This window comes from Leuresthes tenuis, unplaced genomic scaffold, assembly GCF_036924035.1.
Source record: "Leuresthes tenuis unplaced genomic scaffold, fLeuTen1.0.hap1 SCAF_22, whole genome shotgun sequence".
Lineage (NCBI taxonomy): Eukaryota > Metazoa > Chordata > Actinopteri > Atheriniformes > Atherinopsidae > Leuresthes > Leuresthes tenuis.
Window position 1 is genome coordinate 10,478,313 of NW_027325376.1, and position 15,474 is coordinate 10,493,786.

At 42.7% G+C, this 15,474-nt stretch overlaps 1 protein-coding gene across 9 annotated transcripts in view; it reads left to right on the forward strand.

Moving 5' to 3' along the window:
- The window catches only part of LOC140281774 (nuclear factor 1 B-type-like), a 63,877-nt gene extending 48,798 nt beyond the window's left edge, over nt 1-15,079 (forward strand). For 7 of the 9 annotated variants that reach the window (XM_072376266.1, XM_072376267.1, XM_072376264.1 and 4 more), the window contains 4 exons: nt 68-206; nt 1,437-1,519; nt 5,154-5,242; nt 8,791-15,079. In XM_072376266.1, the coding sequence (XP_072232367.1) occupies nt 68-206; nt 1,437-1,519; nt 5,154-5,242; nt 8,791-8,923 (444 nt within the window). In that variant the 3' untranslated portion in view covers nt 8,924-15,079. The remainder of the gene's footprint in view (nt 1-67; nt 207-1,436; nt 1,520-5,153; nt 5,243-8,790) is intronic. The other 2 variants (XM_072376270.1, XM_072376271.1) reach the window with 1 other exon arrangement.
- The last annotated feature ends 395 nt before the right edge of the window (nt 15,080-15,474 follow it).

The following is a 15,474-nucleotide window of genomic DNA, read 5'->3' on the forward strand; positions in this document are numbered from 1 at the left end:
TCTGGATGTTTTTATCTCCACAGTTTTTTTTAATTATGCTTTCTGGTTGTCTCTACCCCACACGCAGCCTAACAGCAGTGGTCAGGGGGTTGGAAAGGTCCCAGGCCACTTCACCCCAGTCTTGGCTCCTTCTCCACACCATGGCGCTGTGCGAACTGTCTCCCTCTCCATGCCTGACACCAAGCCTATCACGACATCAACAGAAGGTGAGTAAATCCCAGCTGAAACCACCACAAATCGCATTCAGGCGTGTAGCACTTCTAAGTTTTAGCTCCAAGTCTTAGGCCTCTCATCGGGAACATCTGGAGCGTTGGTGTAATGCACCATTGGCATTGGGTCTGTCAGTGAGAGACAACACCTTGATTGGCTGCTCAGTGCCCATGAAGGGAGGCAGCGGTGCCGACGAAAAGTAAACAGCTACTCGTTAGACACAATTATTTCTCACTTGTTATTTTCACAACGACATGGCGGTGTGGAGGAAAAAAAAAAAAAGAGAGACCAGTTCTGTAAGAAATGCTCAAAAAGCTGCGTCAGTTTTTTACGCAGAGGTTTGCTTTTGGACGGGCAGGGATCCCCAAACCCCCTACAGTCCTTGGAAGCATCACCGCGGCAACATGGAAAATGTCGGCAAAGCCTTTCACGATGAAATGTGTTTTGTTTTCAATTCGAAACATCTAACTATGATGTTTTTATTTCCTTAACCAAGTGCTTTTAATGCCTAACAAAATAGTACACTAATTAAAAAAAAGAAAGTAAAAAAATCGAGACCAGATGTCAAAATAAAGACAAAAAAAATAAAAAATTGGAAATGGAAAAACAGTGTGAAGGCTTGACTTGAGCACAAGTCGCACTCTCGAGTCTGGTGTCTATCCCCCTCCTCCCCTCTGACCTGCTTAACCATAACCCAGCGCTGTAGAATGACGTTTTCCTGTAGCCGCCCACTATTGGAGCAGCTCGCTGCTGTATACTTACTGCTGGATAACTGGCGATGGCCAGCTATTGAGCAATTCCCTGTCTGTTGGAAATGTGGGAAAAAAAGAAGTATCCATGTGTTGCAAACTGACACGAGAGGTCCAACAAGCAGTAAGTGACAAGTGGGAAATGAGAATTAGCTGTTTAAATCACTGCCTGGAGGTCGGCAATAAGAGCTTTTTTAGCCACAGTTGAAATCTTCCATTGAGCTCATGCTCTAATGTTGCAGCCGTGTGAAAAACAGTCATGCTGAAAATTGTTGTTCCAGTATCTAACTATCTAACTAAAGTCGTTTGTTTGTTGTGTCAGGTCATTTTAGATTGTAGCGTACTCACTGCCAGTTAATATGCTTTAGAGCACCATTCAACACTTTGCTTCATGTCAATTCCTGAAATGCTGATTGTAATGCAAGCATGTGTTTCTGTTTTTTCTTTTCTTTTTTTTTGTGACGATATGTTACCCAGGCTACTCAACCCCTGGAACCCCAACAGCTAATCGATTTGTAAGCCTGAACCCTAGAGATCCTGCTTTCCTCCACCAGCAACAGGTGAGGTCTTTCTTCATTGCAACACTCGGTTCATCTGCTCCTCATGTTATTCTTTTCATTTTCTGTCCCCACCCCCCCCTCCCCACCTCCTCCCACACATCAGATGTGTGTAATCCTTGCCCTCTGCGAAATGCAGTCGCACTCTGAATTTGATTTGTAGGGCAGCAACAGAGGGTCTTGAGCCCTTCAGAAGATCAGATCAGGACTGATAGGCACTGTGGGCAGAACAAATGAGCAAAAGCCTTTCTCACATTACAGAAGGACTGAGGCGTAACACGGGTGAAGACAGCGAGTCTCGCTGAAAAATTCTGCAGTCATTTCATGGCTAAGTCAATCTTAGCAAAGATTACAAACATTTCTGGGCCAGATTTAAAAGGATATCATTAGTATGTCCACGAGTGAGTGTGTCTAAGGGGAAATTTCCACAGTTTAGAAAAAGCTTCTTTTGCCCGAGTTCTCTTTAAAGACAGACATAAAGGTGATGGGTCACTGTCACTGCGCTGCCACTGCTCGAAGATGTACGAGACACGTGGGGGCTTTTTAGAGCATAATGTGCTCAGTTCCATTTCCTTCACACATTACTTTAGAAGCCCTCTCACACACATGCAATCAATACACTCCCTTATTTACAAGGCGAGTATGCAGAGGTGGCGTCGCCCTGTAGGATGTCCTCGGACAAAAGTGGAGTGGTATCCCTGTGTGTGGGTGCGTTTGTGTGTGCCTGAGAGGTTAGGAGTGTTGCGGTGCTGTCGGACGAGAGAGAGTGCTCCCCCCCCCCCACCCCGTCTTATTGAAAGTGCTGGTCTGAGGCCAAGGCTTTTCCAGCCACAACTAATTGAATGCATCTGCACGCAGCTACATAATGATCGCTGGGTTTCTCCGCAGCTCACTTTTTTATGTTTAGTAAAAGTGAAAAAAGCTGGCCACTGTTTCCTCACTCCTCTTCCTGTCTTTCTTTCTCTCTCTTCTTCTTTTTCTCTCTCCGAAATTTCCAAAAAAATCCGTCGAAGAAAAGAATATGAAAAAAGAAAAAGAGGAGGTGTGTGTGGGGGGTGTTTGTCAGCTCTGGGATGCTTTTATTCCACTCCGGAGGAGAGGGAGGAGGAAAAGGAGGATTCACTTGGCTGATGCTGCTCAGTTTGTCTTCCACATTTTCTAGTAGTCGTGCTACTTCTTTCAGCGGGGGCACAAAGTGACGACACAAGACAGCAGCAGCCCGAGTGTAGCTGCTAAATTTTGCGCTTTGTTCCCAGAGGCACTGAAGCCATTTCACTGCAGACACACAGAAGGGTAATTTGATAAGAGTTCTAGAGGATGGAAGTAGTAATTATTTTTAGGCCAACGAACAGGGGGGAAAACAAAAAGAAATGAGAACGATTTCGTCAGCTGCGATACTGTTGGGACCCTGTTTGGGGGAGAGTTTGATTAATAAAAAAGGTGCTCCCCCCCTTAAATGCGAAAGAAGCGTGACAAAAATGTCAGCACAAACAAACCTGTCCAGAGGGTTATGACAGGCTGTGTTCCGATGACAGTTGACTGGTGTCAATTGCGGGTGTTTCTTGCAAAGTTTTCTTTTTGCGCACATATGTGTAGATAACCAGGGTTTCCAGCTTGGTCTGCGCTGGGGCCGAAGGATGGAGGTGCACTCCTCCTTGTTGATGTTTAGGCTTGATGAAGGCCGTGACTTTGACTGCTGTCAGGAATCTCTTTGACTTTTTAAATTGGGAGAAAGAGTCCAGAGGGACTTTCATTTTTTCTGGAAAACTGATGTAATTGTTCATATCAGTGAATAATATTCACATTAGTTCATGTTTCGTTAAGGTTAGTAAAATAATCTTAATGGGATTGTATGGCAGTTTTTTGTTGTTTTTTTTTTTCAGAGGAAGCCTATTTTAAGAAGTGCAAACACAGATAAACACACACAATAGGCTTTGAGAAGAAAAAACAAAACAAAAACAGAACAACACCGCCACACGCTCCCACACCTGCTCTACGAATCCCAGGCAGTGAATGTGTGAAAACCCTCCATTCATCTCTCGCCTTGGTTAACCCCCTCGAGGGAATGCCACCGTCTAGCATTCCGCAGGGAAAGATCCGTGATCAGATGTCATTTGGTATTATCTAAGGAAGGCTCCTAATCCACAATCTGCCCGCATCTGTTTGCTAACGTTCCCCGGCTCCGTTCCCTTTTTCCCCGCTGCCCACGCCACTCTGATGTGTCGGTGCCAGCGGACAGATGGCGAGCCCCTCGAGGAGCGGTGGCACCGAGCGTCTGGCCCAAGCCGTGTATTCTCTCCCAGCTATTGTCAGGCTGCAGAGTGCGGGAACAGCGTGGGGGTTTAGTCCCTCAACATTCGATAAATACAGAGAAAACACACTGAATGGAGCAACTTTGCTTTGTTTTCTATTCAGTTTTACTAAGCAGCTGTTCACAGCAATTGATCAAATGACACTGACAAATTAAACTGAGCTCTAATGAGCGCCTTTGTCTTTGCTGCTTGTTTCGCTGCTTTACATTTGTTCCATTGAGGAAAAAAACCTAAAAAAATCATGGAACATATTAAAAACACATCCCGTAGTCTAAGTACAGCTTAAGTAGGAAACCATCATCATTCCCTGATGGGTCCTTCCAGGTGCACGGAGAGAAAAGAACACATTCCTTGACCGCCGCAAATGGCTTTGAATATTCAGCGTATATCTGATTAAATCACTCTTAAGAGCTTCTGCAAAACGTCCGCCGCTGCACGCAGAGTGCTAACGGTGCAGTTTTATCCCGGTGCATTACTAAATGAATGTGTTGACCACGGGGCAAGGTTAGGTTGGTGTTGGCAGAGATAGCTCTCAGCTGGATTGCAGACACGTGCGCTCGCATAATACATGCAAAGGAGACATAGTTCGTGGGTGTTTTTTTTCTATTTTGTAGCAGTAATTTGTAATCTGTATGTCAGGTTGGCATGTTGTAAAATGCGGGAAAAGGGGGTTAGTGCGCGTCTTCTGGGTGTATTTATGTATGCGTGTGTGTGTGTGTGTGTGTGTGTGTGTGTGTGTGCTCTTTAACTTCATTGCATTGTGACCCCAAATCAATAAAAACAGTTAGCTAATGAAAAAAAAAAAAAGAAAAAAAAGGTCTGCATGCTTGAGGGCATGCGCACTCTGTCCTGAATCTGAGAGTGCTTTTACAGCGAAGGAAGGAATCGTTATCTACAGGGCGCATGCATCCAGTGGGCTGCACGGCTTCACCAGCTTACCATGTGACAGAGTAGTGACTGCTCACAGACCAGGGCCACTCATATTTTTTAACCAACTAACTGCATTTGTTCTATATATTTTTTAGGTTATTATTATTATTATTATTTTGCTTTCAGGTTAGCTTTCACCTCTCAATGTGACTGCATGCTTTTTCCTTTATGTCTCTTCTGATTTTAATGTACTTTCCTGCAACAATGAAAACACTGACTCCATTCACAATTTTCTTTTTTGTCTGTGACTCATTTTTTGTTTTGTTTGTTTTCTTCTGATGCTCCGGCCTTAGGCTTTTCTGCATGCATGTCTGTATACAGTGTTGAGTTGTAGTGTACTCTGAAGTGGAAGTTGTCTTGGCCCAGTGATCTGACTGCTAGGTTTCAATTGACAGCTGAGGAAGTGTGACTGGAGCGTGACTCAAAACGGCAGGCATTATGGCCCCAGTGCCACTGACGACACTTTGGGGATTGCTTGGCAAAGGTAACCTTTTTTTCGTTCTTTCATGCCGTGTCTCTGTCTTTCACACAACACGCACACACACTTGCACCTTTAAAATGATTTGAGTCATGCAGTGAATGATTTGCTTGATTGTCTGCCTTTTACATTGCAAAATGTACATGTTCTAGATATAAAAATCCCATAAAAATGTCAATTTTGCCTTTTTTACCCCCCTCTGTGGCTGATGTTTGCCAATTTTTGGCTTTCGACACAAAAGTATGAATTTTGGTGATTTGGGGGGAAAACAGAAAGATAAATTAAAAAGTAAAAACAGCATCCTTTATCCCCCTTTTTGTCCCTTCTTCTGTTTTTTGCTCTTCTATTTCTATTTCATAAATCTAATGAAATCTTTTTCACTGTTTAGCATTGGATGAGCACTATGATAGCACAACATTTTTTCCTACGATAGCCCACAAAAGTGATACAATTTCCCTTTGCTACCTTTGATTTCTCCGTTAGTCTTCACACCTCATATTGACTCATATTGCAAAGCATCTCAGCTCCTAAAATATAGTTTTCCTCTTTTGCTCGCATTCAGTGAAAAAACACAAAGTCAAACCAAAGAATCAAAGAAGTCATTTCAGGTCAGATTTGTGGCCATGTGAAGAGCTTTTACCCTCCGCGTTTGAACAAGCTCGGCTTTGTTTGACTTCATGCTCAAGTCATGCTTTACACTCTTTAACTTAAAGTTACAGGACGCCACCCCCTCCCTCTTCTCTCGTTTCCTTACTGTATCTCATTCTCTGGGGAGGGAAAAAAAACCTGAACCTTTTCAGCACGGCAGAGCGAGCAAGCTGAGCTCAGCCTTTTCCTGTTCCCCTTTCCCCCTTTTCCCCTGGATATGTGGAGGATCTGTGTGTGTGTGTGTGTGTGTGTGTGTGTGAGTGTGCGTGTGAGTGTGTATGCACAGGTCATTTCGCGCTTGCTGAAGTTATAAACACAAATGCACACTGCAGAAACCCCTTCAACAGGCCTCCTAATAGGCAAGTAGAGGTAGCAGAGAGAAATGCCCCCTGCAGCAGCTCTTTTTCCACTCGCACCCCAGCTTATTCTTCCTCTTCTCTCATGTGACTGTACAGTAATGAGGACAAATAAAGCAGATCCCAACTGAATTTAGTTTATTTTATTATAAGAACGGGATGGTAATTCTATTATATTTCTTCCTCTTTGACGGATTATTTGCGCCAAGCTGTTCAACGTATAGATGGAATCTTTTGGATTTCTCTTTTATCTTACTTGCCCTTTAAACGGAGCGCTCCGCTATGCCTACTTCAGTACTAGCCTCCAAATTAAAAAGCTGCCAGACTCGCATGTTGCCATTGTGCAGGAAATGGGTCAGCAATCCATTAAGATGCCATTAGATAATCTAATTTAGTGAGCTAATCCTTAAACGGAGCACGCTGTATGCCCAGGCTGTGCTTGCAGGGAGCAGAATTAGTGAGGTTTGGGAGCTGGACAGGGCAAAGGGAGGCCTTCTTGAAGGTTACCTAAGGAGATACAGTGATGGAGATCAGGTTGTCGGAGCTGCTTAAGTACATGTAACAAAGTAACGTCTTGCACTGAGGCAGAATTTAGAGAAATAGAGCTCGTTTACAGCTGCACTGGTGCATATTGGCAGGCCGTGATTGCAGCTAAAAGAACTGCTTGGCAGATTTAAGCAAAAGCTCAATTATCTATTATCTATATAACCTCTACGCAGCATAATGTTGAAACTGATGAGTGTGTTCAGTCAGAGGCTTCTTCAGTTCCTCGGCAACACCAAAAAGGACAGGAAGTCATTCCTGCCAGAAGCAATAACGACAGCGGCAGCCAAAGGTGATACACGGAAAAGAAAACTGCAACATTATAATTTGCTTTTGGGATAATTTGATTTTCATTTCATCTGAATGTGGATCTCCTAACGTAAAGAGTTACAAGGGCAAAAAATACCTGGATTTTCTGGACAGTTTGTATTGTAAATTGAGTCATGCTAACAAGGTAAATCTGTAGGCCTCAGCTCTGAGTTGATTCCTCCACACACACACACTGATAGAAAGAAGTAATGTAAAAATCCAGCTCTATACTGCTTCAGCTTATGGGATGCAGATACAGACTGACAGCCATCGATTTTAACAAGATTAAAACCGATCTACACACAAAAGCCTGCGAGTGCCCTTTTGTGGCTGTGTGGTCTTCCTAATGTAAGCCATTACCTGAGAGGGGTTTCATAATGAAAAAGGAGCAGAGATGGAGGAAGGAGGAAAGAAAGAGCAGGGAAGAGAGAAAGCTGCAGCCCTTGGCCGCTCTGCGCGCTCTTTGTTCAGCAAGGTAGGAAAAACTTAATCCCTCGTTTCCTGTCCGATGATTTTTGGCACGGTGAAGGAGGGGAAGGAGGGAGGCAAGAAAGCAGGAGAGGGAGGACTGCAGGAGAACGACTCGGACAGGGGAAAAAAAAGCTAGCGAGGATCAGCCTTGAAGTTGTTGTTTTTTAGCGCTTTGCGCACTGCAACCCATAAAAACTTGAGTGACGTTTGCCTTTGTTTTGAATCCATCTTCTCTGCTCTATTTTTCTTGCTTTCACTCTTATATATAGAATCTGCACTCTCATTGTTCTAAGTATGAGAGCAGTGACAAACAGTTTGTACAAAATGCAGACTGGCTGATGAGTGCAGACAGTGTTGTCTAAAAGTGAGCTTCACAAAGCGCCAAGTCCGTTTCCCCTCTGCAAAGCAGCATCGTCAGACTTCAATCTGTTTAGTTTCTCTTGAAAACAGCTCTCTTTCCTCTTATCCGCGCTCTCCTTTCCCCCTCACACCCCCCCCCCCTTTTTTTTTTGTCCCACATTCATCATTATTTGCTGTGCTCTTTCGTTTGTCAGGTTTAAGCTGCTGCAACCAAGTTTTCAAGCAGAGCTAGTTATTGGCGAGTCAGATAGAAAATCTGCAGCGCAGGTATTCTCAGCGTAGGTGACACGAGAGGTGGGAGGGTGTCAGATGAGTGCACACTGGGGAACTGTGAGGAAGAAAAGGAGAGTAGGGGGGGGCTAATTATCTGACATCTACGTTGCGCAGGACCCCTCGGGAACAACATGCTGCTTGTTCCCAATCGCGTTTTCAGTTAGCACCGTTGCTCCCCGTGAACAATCCCCGTGTTGTTTTGCCATTAGCGTGAGATGAATAGGGATGGGACAGCTTTGTGTAGGAGCCCCCACACTTTTCCCCCCTCCCCGCCCCCCCTTCACCACTGCCACCAATCACACTCCTCCTCGTGCTTTTCTATACCGCCGTCTATGCCGAGAAGTGGGCCTGCGTCACTGCCCGCTCACATGATGCGGAATCACCTCAGCTTAGATCAACAAGCTAGTGCTGCCGTTTCTTTTTTTTTTATTATTTATGCCACCCTCTGTCTTTCACCCCACAAATGTAAGATCGCGAGGCTGGGGGGCCGTAAGCAGAGTAACTGTTTTCACAGCATGCTGCACAAAGAAGGTGGCGGCATGTGATTAACCGCTTTGTCCCTTCCTGTCCTTTTGGTTTTTCTTGTCTCCACAGTCCTGGTACCTGGGCGAGCTTAGTTCCATTCCAAGTGTCGAACGGGACTCCGATTCTGCCAACAAATGTCCACCAGAACTACAGCATAAACATCATTGGTGAGCCGCTGGTCCCCGCTGAGACAGGGAATTGAGCACGCAGAGGCTGGATGACCCCCAGGATGGAAGGGTGGGTGGGGGTGCAGAGAGCTAGCACTACAGGTATCAGCAGCCATGGATGAAACCAGCAAAGCAGCATGTGCTGCGTAAACCACCACCCCTCACCCCCCATCCCACCCCTCCAATGCCTATCCCCCTCTCCCTCTCCCAATCCCGTCCCTCCCGATGATGGACACTGGCCCTGAAGTGAGGATGAGGGATGGTTCAGAGAAAAGAAAGAAGATAAAGCTTCAGGTCTGCTGTCTCCTCGCACTCACCGACCACCCACCAGTCAGTTGTTGTGTTTGCAGAACTTTTCAATCCATTCAAATACTGTGATGTATAGATGCCTTAATGTTTTATTGCATGACACTCTAGACTCTTAGCAGCAATCCTTACTATTTTTCCATGTTGGAGGAAAATGTAAAATCTACGTTTAAACACACACACACACACACACACACACACACAAGCGAGAGGGTCTGCATATTGACACCTGCCTGGTGGATGGCTCAGAGCTCAGAGACTCTAAGCTCTGCGGCCTCTTGAAAAGAGGCGTTCCCTCATCGAACGATTCACTGTGTACACCATAGGAACAAAAAACTTGTGAATTCAGAGTGTTTCTTCTTCGTTTGATTTCAGTTTACTGTGATACGACTCTGTTTGAAAAAAAAAAAGAAAAAAAGAAATGTGTTGACTTTGTTTATTCCTTACTGCTACTTATTTCAAGAATTAATGTAAACACTTATGGCAAGAGTTGAGAACTCTTGAGACAGTTTTCAAAAAACACTAAATGCTAGGCTTGAGATTGGACCCCTCCTAAAAGAATTCGCAACTCCTTTTAAAAAAGGAATTTAAAAAAAAGAGACAACGAAGAGTGAGAAAAAAAAAAAATCGCGACAGAGGCAAGTGCAATTGAATTTTTTGAAGGGAAGCTATCAGTCTGTCAGCCCTAAGACTCTAAAGGAAGGGGGATAATTATTAAATGTTTTTATTGGTGAAATGTTTGAGAAGACATTTGAATTTGATTTCAGTCACATATCCGTCTCTTCGCATGAGAAAAACATCGAGCGTGAAAGGCAGTTGAAGGCAAGCTACCTGTGCAGCGCTGAGCAAAACCAGCACTTACTTTGAGCCCTTCCCATCATTGTGGGGTTTCTCTCTTTTTTCTTTTTACATTTACGTTGGGGGCGTGGAGGGGGGGAATAAAAAAAACCCCAACTGAAAGATAAGTCCAGTAATGAGACACACTTAGTGTGTTTCACAATATTCCTGATAAGATCGAGAGCATTCGGCCATCAGCTTGTAAAGCTTGTGTTTACAAAAAGGAAAAAAAGAAAGCGTTAGCGTTAATTCACGGGAATGTACTGTTAATGCAAATGTACTGTAGGATTATGGGTAAAGCTACAGCTTGTGCACGGTTGACTCGAAAGTGAAAGAGGTTGAAAAACTGAAATTAAGAAGCCAGGTGGTGGCAAATCCCTGAAAGCTAGAATTGTGCGTGGCTGCGTCTGCAGTCCACCGCCTCTCCAGTCCGGACGCATTTACACGAGGAAAAAAAACAAAAAAAATCTCTCCAGTACTCTTAATTTGCACGATGACATATAGTCCACATTACGTGCCTTGCCTTTGAATATAGAGACATCACTACACTTGTTTTTGCTGCATTTATCATTATAGAAAAAAAAAAAATTAACATTTTTATGATAAGAATTGTTTTGTACTCTGAATGAAATTGTTGATTTTTAGACTCATGTACTACTCTATCTCACAGTTACATTGCATATCAAGGCTGTGTATAGTTGCCGTTTTAAAGTTTGTAATCAACCAGCATTTTTTTTTTTTTTTTTTTTTCGGTTTCTCAGTATTTTGGTGGTTTCTTTTCGAATAACCTGTCATCTTTTACTTTTCAATGCTCATCCTGTCCATCTTCCAGTTACTATTGTGGAGGGTGGAACACAGAATTATGACAATTATGCAATACCAAGTTTTGCCTATGTAGGTAGTGCTTATAGATGCGTCAATTATTAGAGGCTAGTTTGGAGATAGACAATATTGTAATGCATTTATTTTGTTGCTATTGTTGTTCGTCGTTGTTGTTGTTGATGATGTTGTTGTTGTTGTGGGTGTTTTTTTCCTTTTTTTTTACTGACCAAAGTGGGGACTGCTTTCTATGCAGTGTGAGACAAGGTCTTTTTTTTTTTTTCTTTTACCCACCCTTTCACTAGCATAGAGATAGGCCTGCCGAATAACAGCGAGACATGTTCCAGTGTGTTATGAATTTCGGAGATTTTCCGGCGGGGATGGGATGGGGCGTGGAATTTTTTTTCTAGAAGTACGTATCAAAGGAAAAAAAAAGAATGCACCCTTGGTCTTTTGTACGGCTGCAAAGTCACTGATTGGTCTACTGCGACTCTTACTTTCAATTTTTCCACCTGGGGTGCAAGCATGTGACCTTTTGAAGGAGCTCATTTTTCACAGGAGAGACGGCTTGACTTGAGTCCGACAATCATTTTAAGAGATCATTTTTGTGTAGAATCCCGTTCAGTCTCGGATCCCTTAGGGCTGCAACTGAGGACGGACACAGTTGCATGCTTTCAGAAGCACCGTACGATTCTAGATGTCGCAGAATGCAATTCCCAAGTAGATGCCTTAAAACACATCAGTGAAGTGGCCTGTGGCCTGTGACCTGCGCAACAATCACACACCGACTAATGCGAGTGAGACCTGTCCAAATCAGTTCCAGACAGGCTCAAGCAAGCCTTTAGAAAGTATTTTATAAGTAGTAGATTTGTATAAATGTATATACGATATGCACATATGTCAGCTCCCGAGATACTTCCCTAGCAGAGCCAGTAAAGTATGTTAAAGTAAATATTGGACTACAGAGGAATAACGTTTTCTAACTCTTTGTCCAATGGCCCATTAGAAGCTTAAATAGAATCCACTAGAAGGAAAAGCATAGCACTTAAATAGCACATAGGCAATCATCTTCTCCCCCGTGCAGTGTTCAGAACTGAGTCTCCAACTAATTCTCTCAGGCACATTACAGGGCATTATTTGTATCAATCATGGTCTTACCATTTGTAAAGTAGAAACTAGGGTTTTCTCACTGAAAGAGCAGCGACCGCCGAAGCTGCCGCCGTCACACCTTTTGCACTCTTTCCCTACAATCGCGAAAGAAACGCTTCCCCTTCGGAGAGGCGGCACTGCCGAGAGCTCCCCAGCACGAGCAGAGGGAGCAGAATTCATTGTGATAAAATGATCCTCAAGTCAAGCTCAATCTCTCCATTTTCACCCGGATTTTTTTTATGCAGGTTAAAAAAAAAACAGATAATAATTGTAAAGTCACCCCGTTCTATGTGCACTGTTCTGTCCTTTTTTTCTTATTTTTAAGTAAGTGCTTTGCAGCCTTTGGCCATTGGAGACCCCACTGAAGTGCATTGTCCCCGAGTGTGTCTGTGTGTGGATGTGCGTGCGTGCGAGAGACGAAATGTGTCAGGGTCACTGTGCTGTCGGTGTTTATTGAATAGGAGACTGTACATAAAGGTAAATATCCTGATGGCGTCGCTGGCAGTAGTCTGTGGGGTTGAACTCTGCTTTGGCAGCTTGAGTGTGCATGCGAGCGAGTCTGCGTACGTGGGTGAATCTGTGAGCTCAATGCGCGATCGAGTGCCTCTGACACGACACAATGAGAGAAGATGAGGGTCTTTCTATCGGAGTAAAAAAAAAAAGAAGAAGAAGAAAAAAAAGCCTGCCGCAGGACAGGAGTTTGTACACTGTAAACTCTCTGGGGAGTTCTCTGTTTAGTTTTTTTTTTTCTTGTTTTTTTTTTTAAGCCCGTATTTGTAAATCTTCATTTCTGGGGAAAACGAGTCAATTCCATTTTAGGAAAAAAAAAAACTAAAAAAAAACATCTTAAAAAAAGAATTAGCATTTTGGGGTTTTTTTTGTTTGTTTGTTTTAGAAGCTGGATTTGAGTTAGAACTCTCCAGATTTCCCTGATTAGTAGAATCTAAAGGGTGTTCATCAGGTGTTGTATTCTTGTATGTAAAGATTAAAAAATGTGGGGGGGTGGGTGGGAGGGTGCGGGGATCCACAAATATAAAAAAACAAGAACAATGAAGGCTTTTTTAATTCTAATTATTAATGTTATTATTTCTGAATCTGGTTAGTGCTTAGATCTTTCCATTTTGGAAGCATTTCATGAATTTTTGAATTAGTGTGGCCATAGCGAGTGTGATGTGATTTATCTCTTTTTTTTTTCTCTTTTTTTGGGAAATGGGTGTGAGTTCTTGTCCAACAAGATTTATGGTGTGAGTGTGTTTTTTTGTAGCAGCTGGGAAGTGATGTCACTTAAACCAGTGGGAAAAAAAATAAATAAAAGACCCCAGATTGCACCTGACCTTAAGTGTGAAGCAGGGTAAAATCTCCAGTGACAAACGTCCGTGATGAATCTGTTAGATTATTTCCTTTTTTTTTTTTAACGTTTCCTTTCGGAATTGTTGCAACAAGATTGGTGCTGCGTCTCGCTATGTATCTAGTTTGGCTACATGCTTCGTACGCAGACGTAAGCTGCTCTTCTCAAGAATCTCCTTAAAGATCAGTAAAATCATCCAGGCATCACTCATTTTGCACTTTTCACTTGCTGTCAAAGTCTGATGTCCTACAGAAAACCCTTCATTCACACCACAGACAAACATTAACACGTCAACTTCAGGTGCTCCACGATAGGGTACTGTAGCTTCCAGCTGAGCTAGTGTTTTTGGGGTTTGAATGTAGCCTGTCAGGAAGCTCTTAATGAAATTATAATCAGTGTTCAGCCCATCAGCAGCCTCAAGGCAGATCTTGACGCTCACAGCGACTTTATTTTAAGAGGGTATTACTACACTGATCAGTGCGATCATACAGGAACAGGACAACTTTATGCAAGGAGGATCTGTGGCACTCATGCAATACGTGTGACTTTTCTTTTCTCCCTTTTCTAGCTAAATGTCAGGCATTCTGTGGGGACTTGAGAGGTTTGCATAGATGCAGATGTAAGGGACATGTTCAATTTTCATTTTCATCCCATATGAGCAATACACACCTTCCATTCTTTGGCTAGCTGCTAGTCACTCGGCATCAGGTTGTTGTTAAACATGAAAACCAGCATTTTTACAGGATGTAACATTCACCAAAAGGAGACAAGAAGATAGCAATGCAGTGCCTGTTCGAGCTGTCCAAGTGTCTGTTGTATATAACTGTAGAATGTGATAGACTTCCTTTCCTATGTGATGAGAAAAACAGCATCACAGAGAAGAGAGTGTGGTAAACTCATCTGATGATATGCTCTTTTAATACTTCCTTGATGTTTTTTTTTGCTTCTTTCTTTTTTTTTTGGTAATGTATTGATTATGTCAGCTCACGATGCCCACGTTAACCTTGTTGAGATTCAGTGTTTCCTCTTTTTATTTTGCTGGGAGTTGGGTGGGATGGTCAGTGCTACATTAAACGCAGTGAAAAAGATGGAATTATGTTTTTTTTTCTTTATTAATCACCATTCTTCCCCTCTGCAGGGCTGATATCTTCTTTTTTTTTTTTTTTTGGGTCTTGTGGCACTTTTACTTCCCTCTGCGCACACATTTCACTCTGTTTGAGGAATCATGGTGGAATTCTATGTAACGAACAACAACAACAACACCAACAAAACAATATGTAAACAATCTCCAGTAGTGATCGTAGTTACACTGCAAGTGTGTGCAAAGGTCTATGTATGTATCTGAATGTACGTTTTAGAGGACTTTTGGAAACCTGTTTTCTTTTTGTTTGTTTGTTGTTTTTTTTTTTTTAATCTTTTTAATTTACAGTTTAGGAGCCACAGGTGTCCATTGTGAATTGTATAGCGAAGGCCTTGATATCCCTTCTTTTATTGATTTTTAGAAACGCCAAGCATTAGGCGATGCCTTCAAGCTGGTTACATTTGATGCAGGGGCTAAAATTGCCACAAGATTAAAATCAGTGTAAATAAAGGCTCAACTTTTTGTGATTGTTACTGTTATATCCAGCCTATACTGCTAGCAGCTGTTTTTACTGCAGTCAATTACTGGAAGTGGATATATTTCCTATGCAAAACTGTTTAAACAATAAAATGAGCTATGCTACAAAAATGACTTCATAATTTTGACTTATTCTTGTGTTTATTTTGTGACATTTGGTCCTTATTCATTTTGAATGGCAACAATTTGCAACACAAATGCTAAAGATTCAGTTTGAAGACTCTGTTTTCTGTCTTCAGGACAGCTGAAAAGACAGTTTAGACATACCTGCCATTTGAATCTCTGAGTAGATGAAGGGAACTGACTGTTGCAAAGCAAAAATTCTTAGGATCACATTACTCAGGAAGGTTTTTAACAGAACAATGGAGCAACTGAATCTCATTCAGAATGTGGAGGAGCTATGTTGGTTCACGGCGCAAAACGTTCCAGTTTTAAAAAGATGACTCAAAATTGTATGTTTTCCTAGCTGAGTTCCCTCCAAAGATGAATCTTACGTGTCCCTTTGTGAT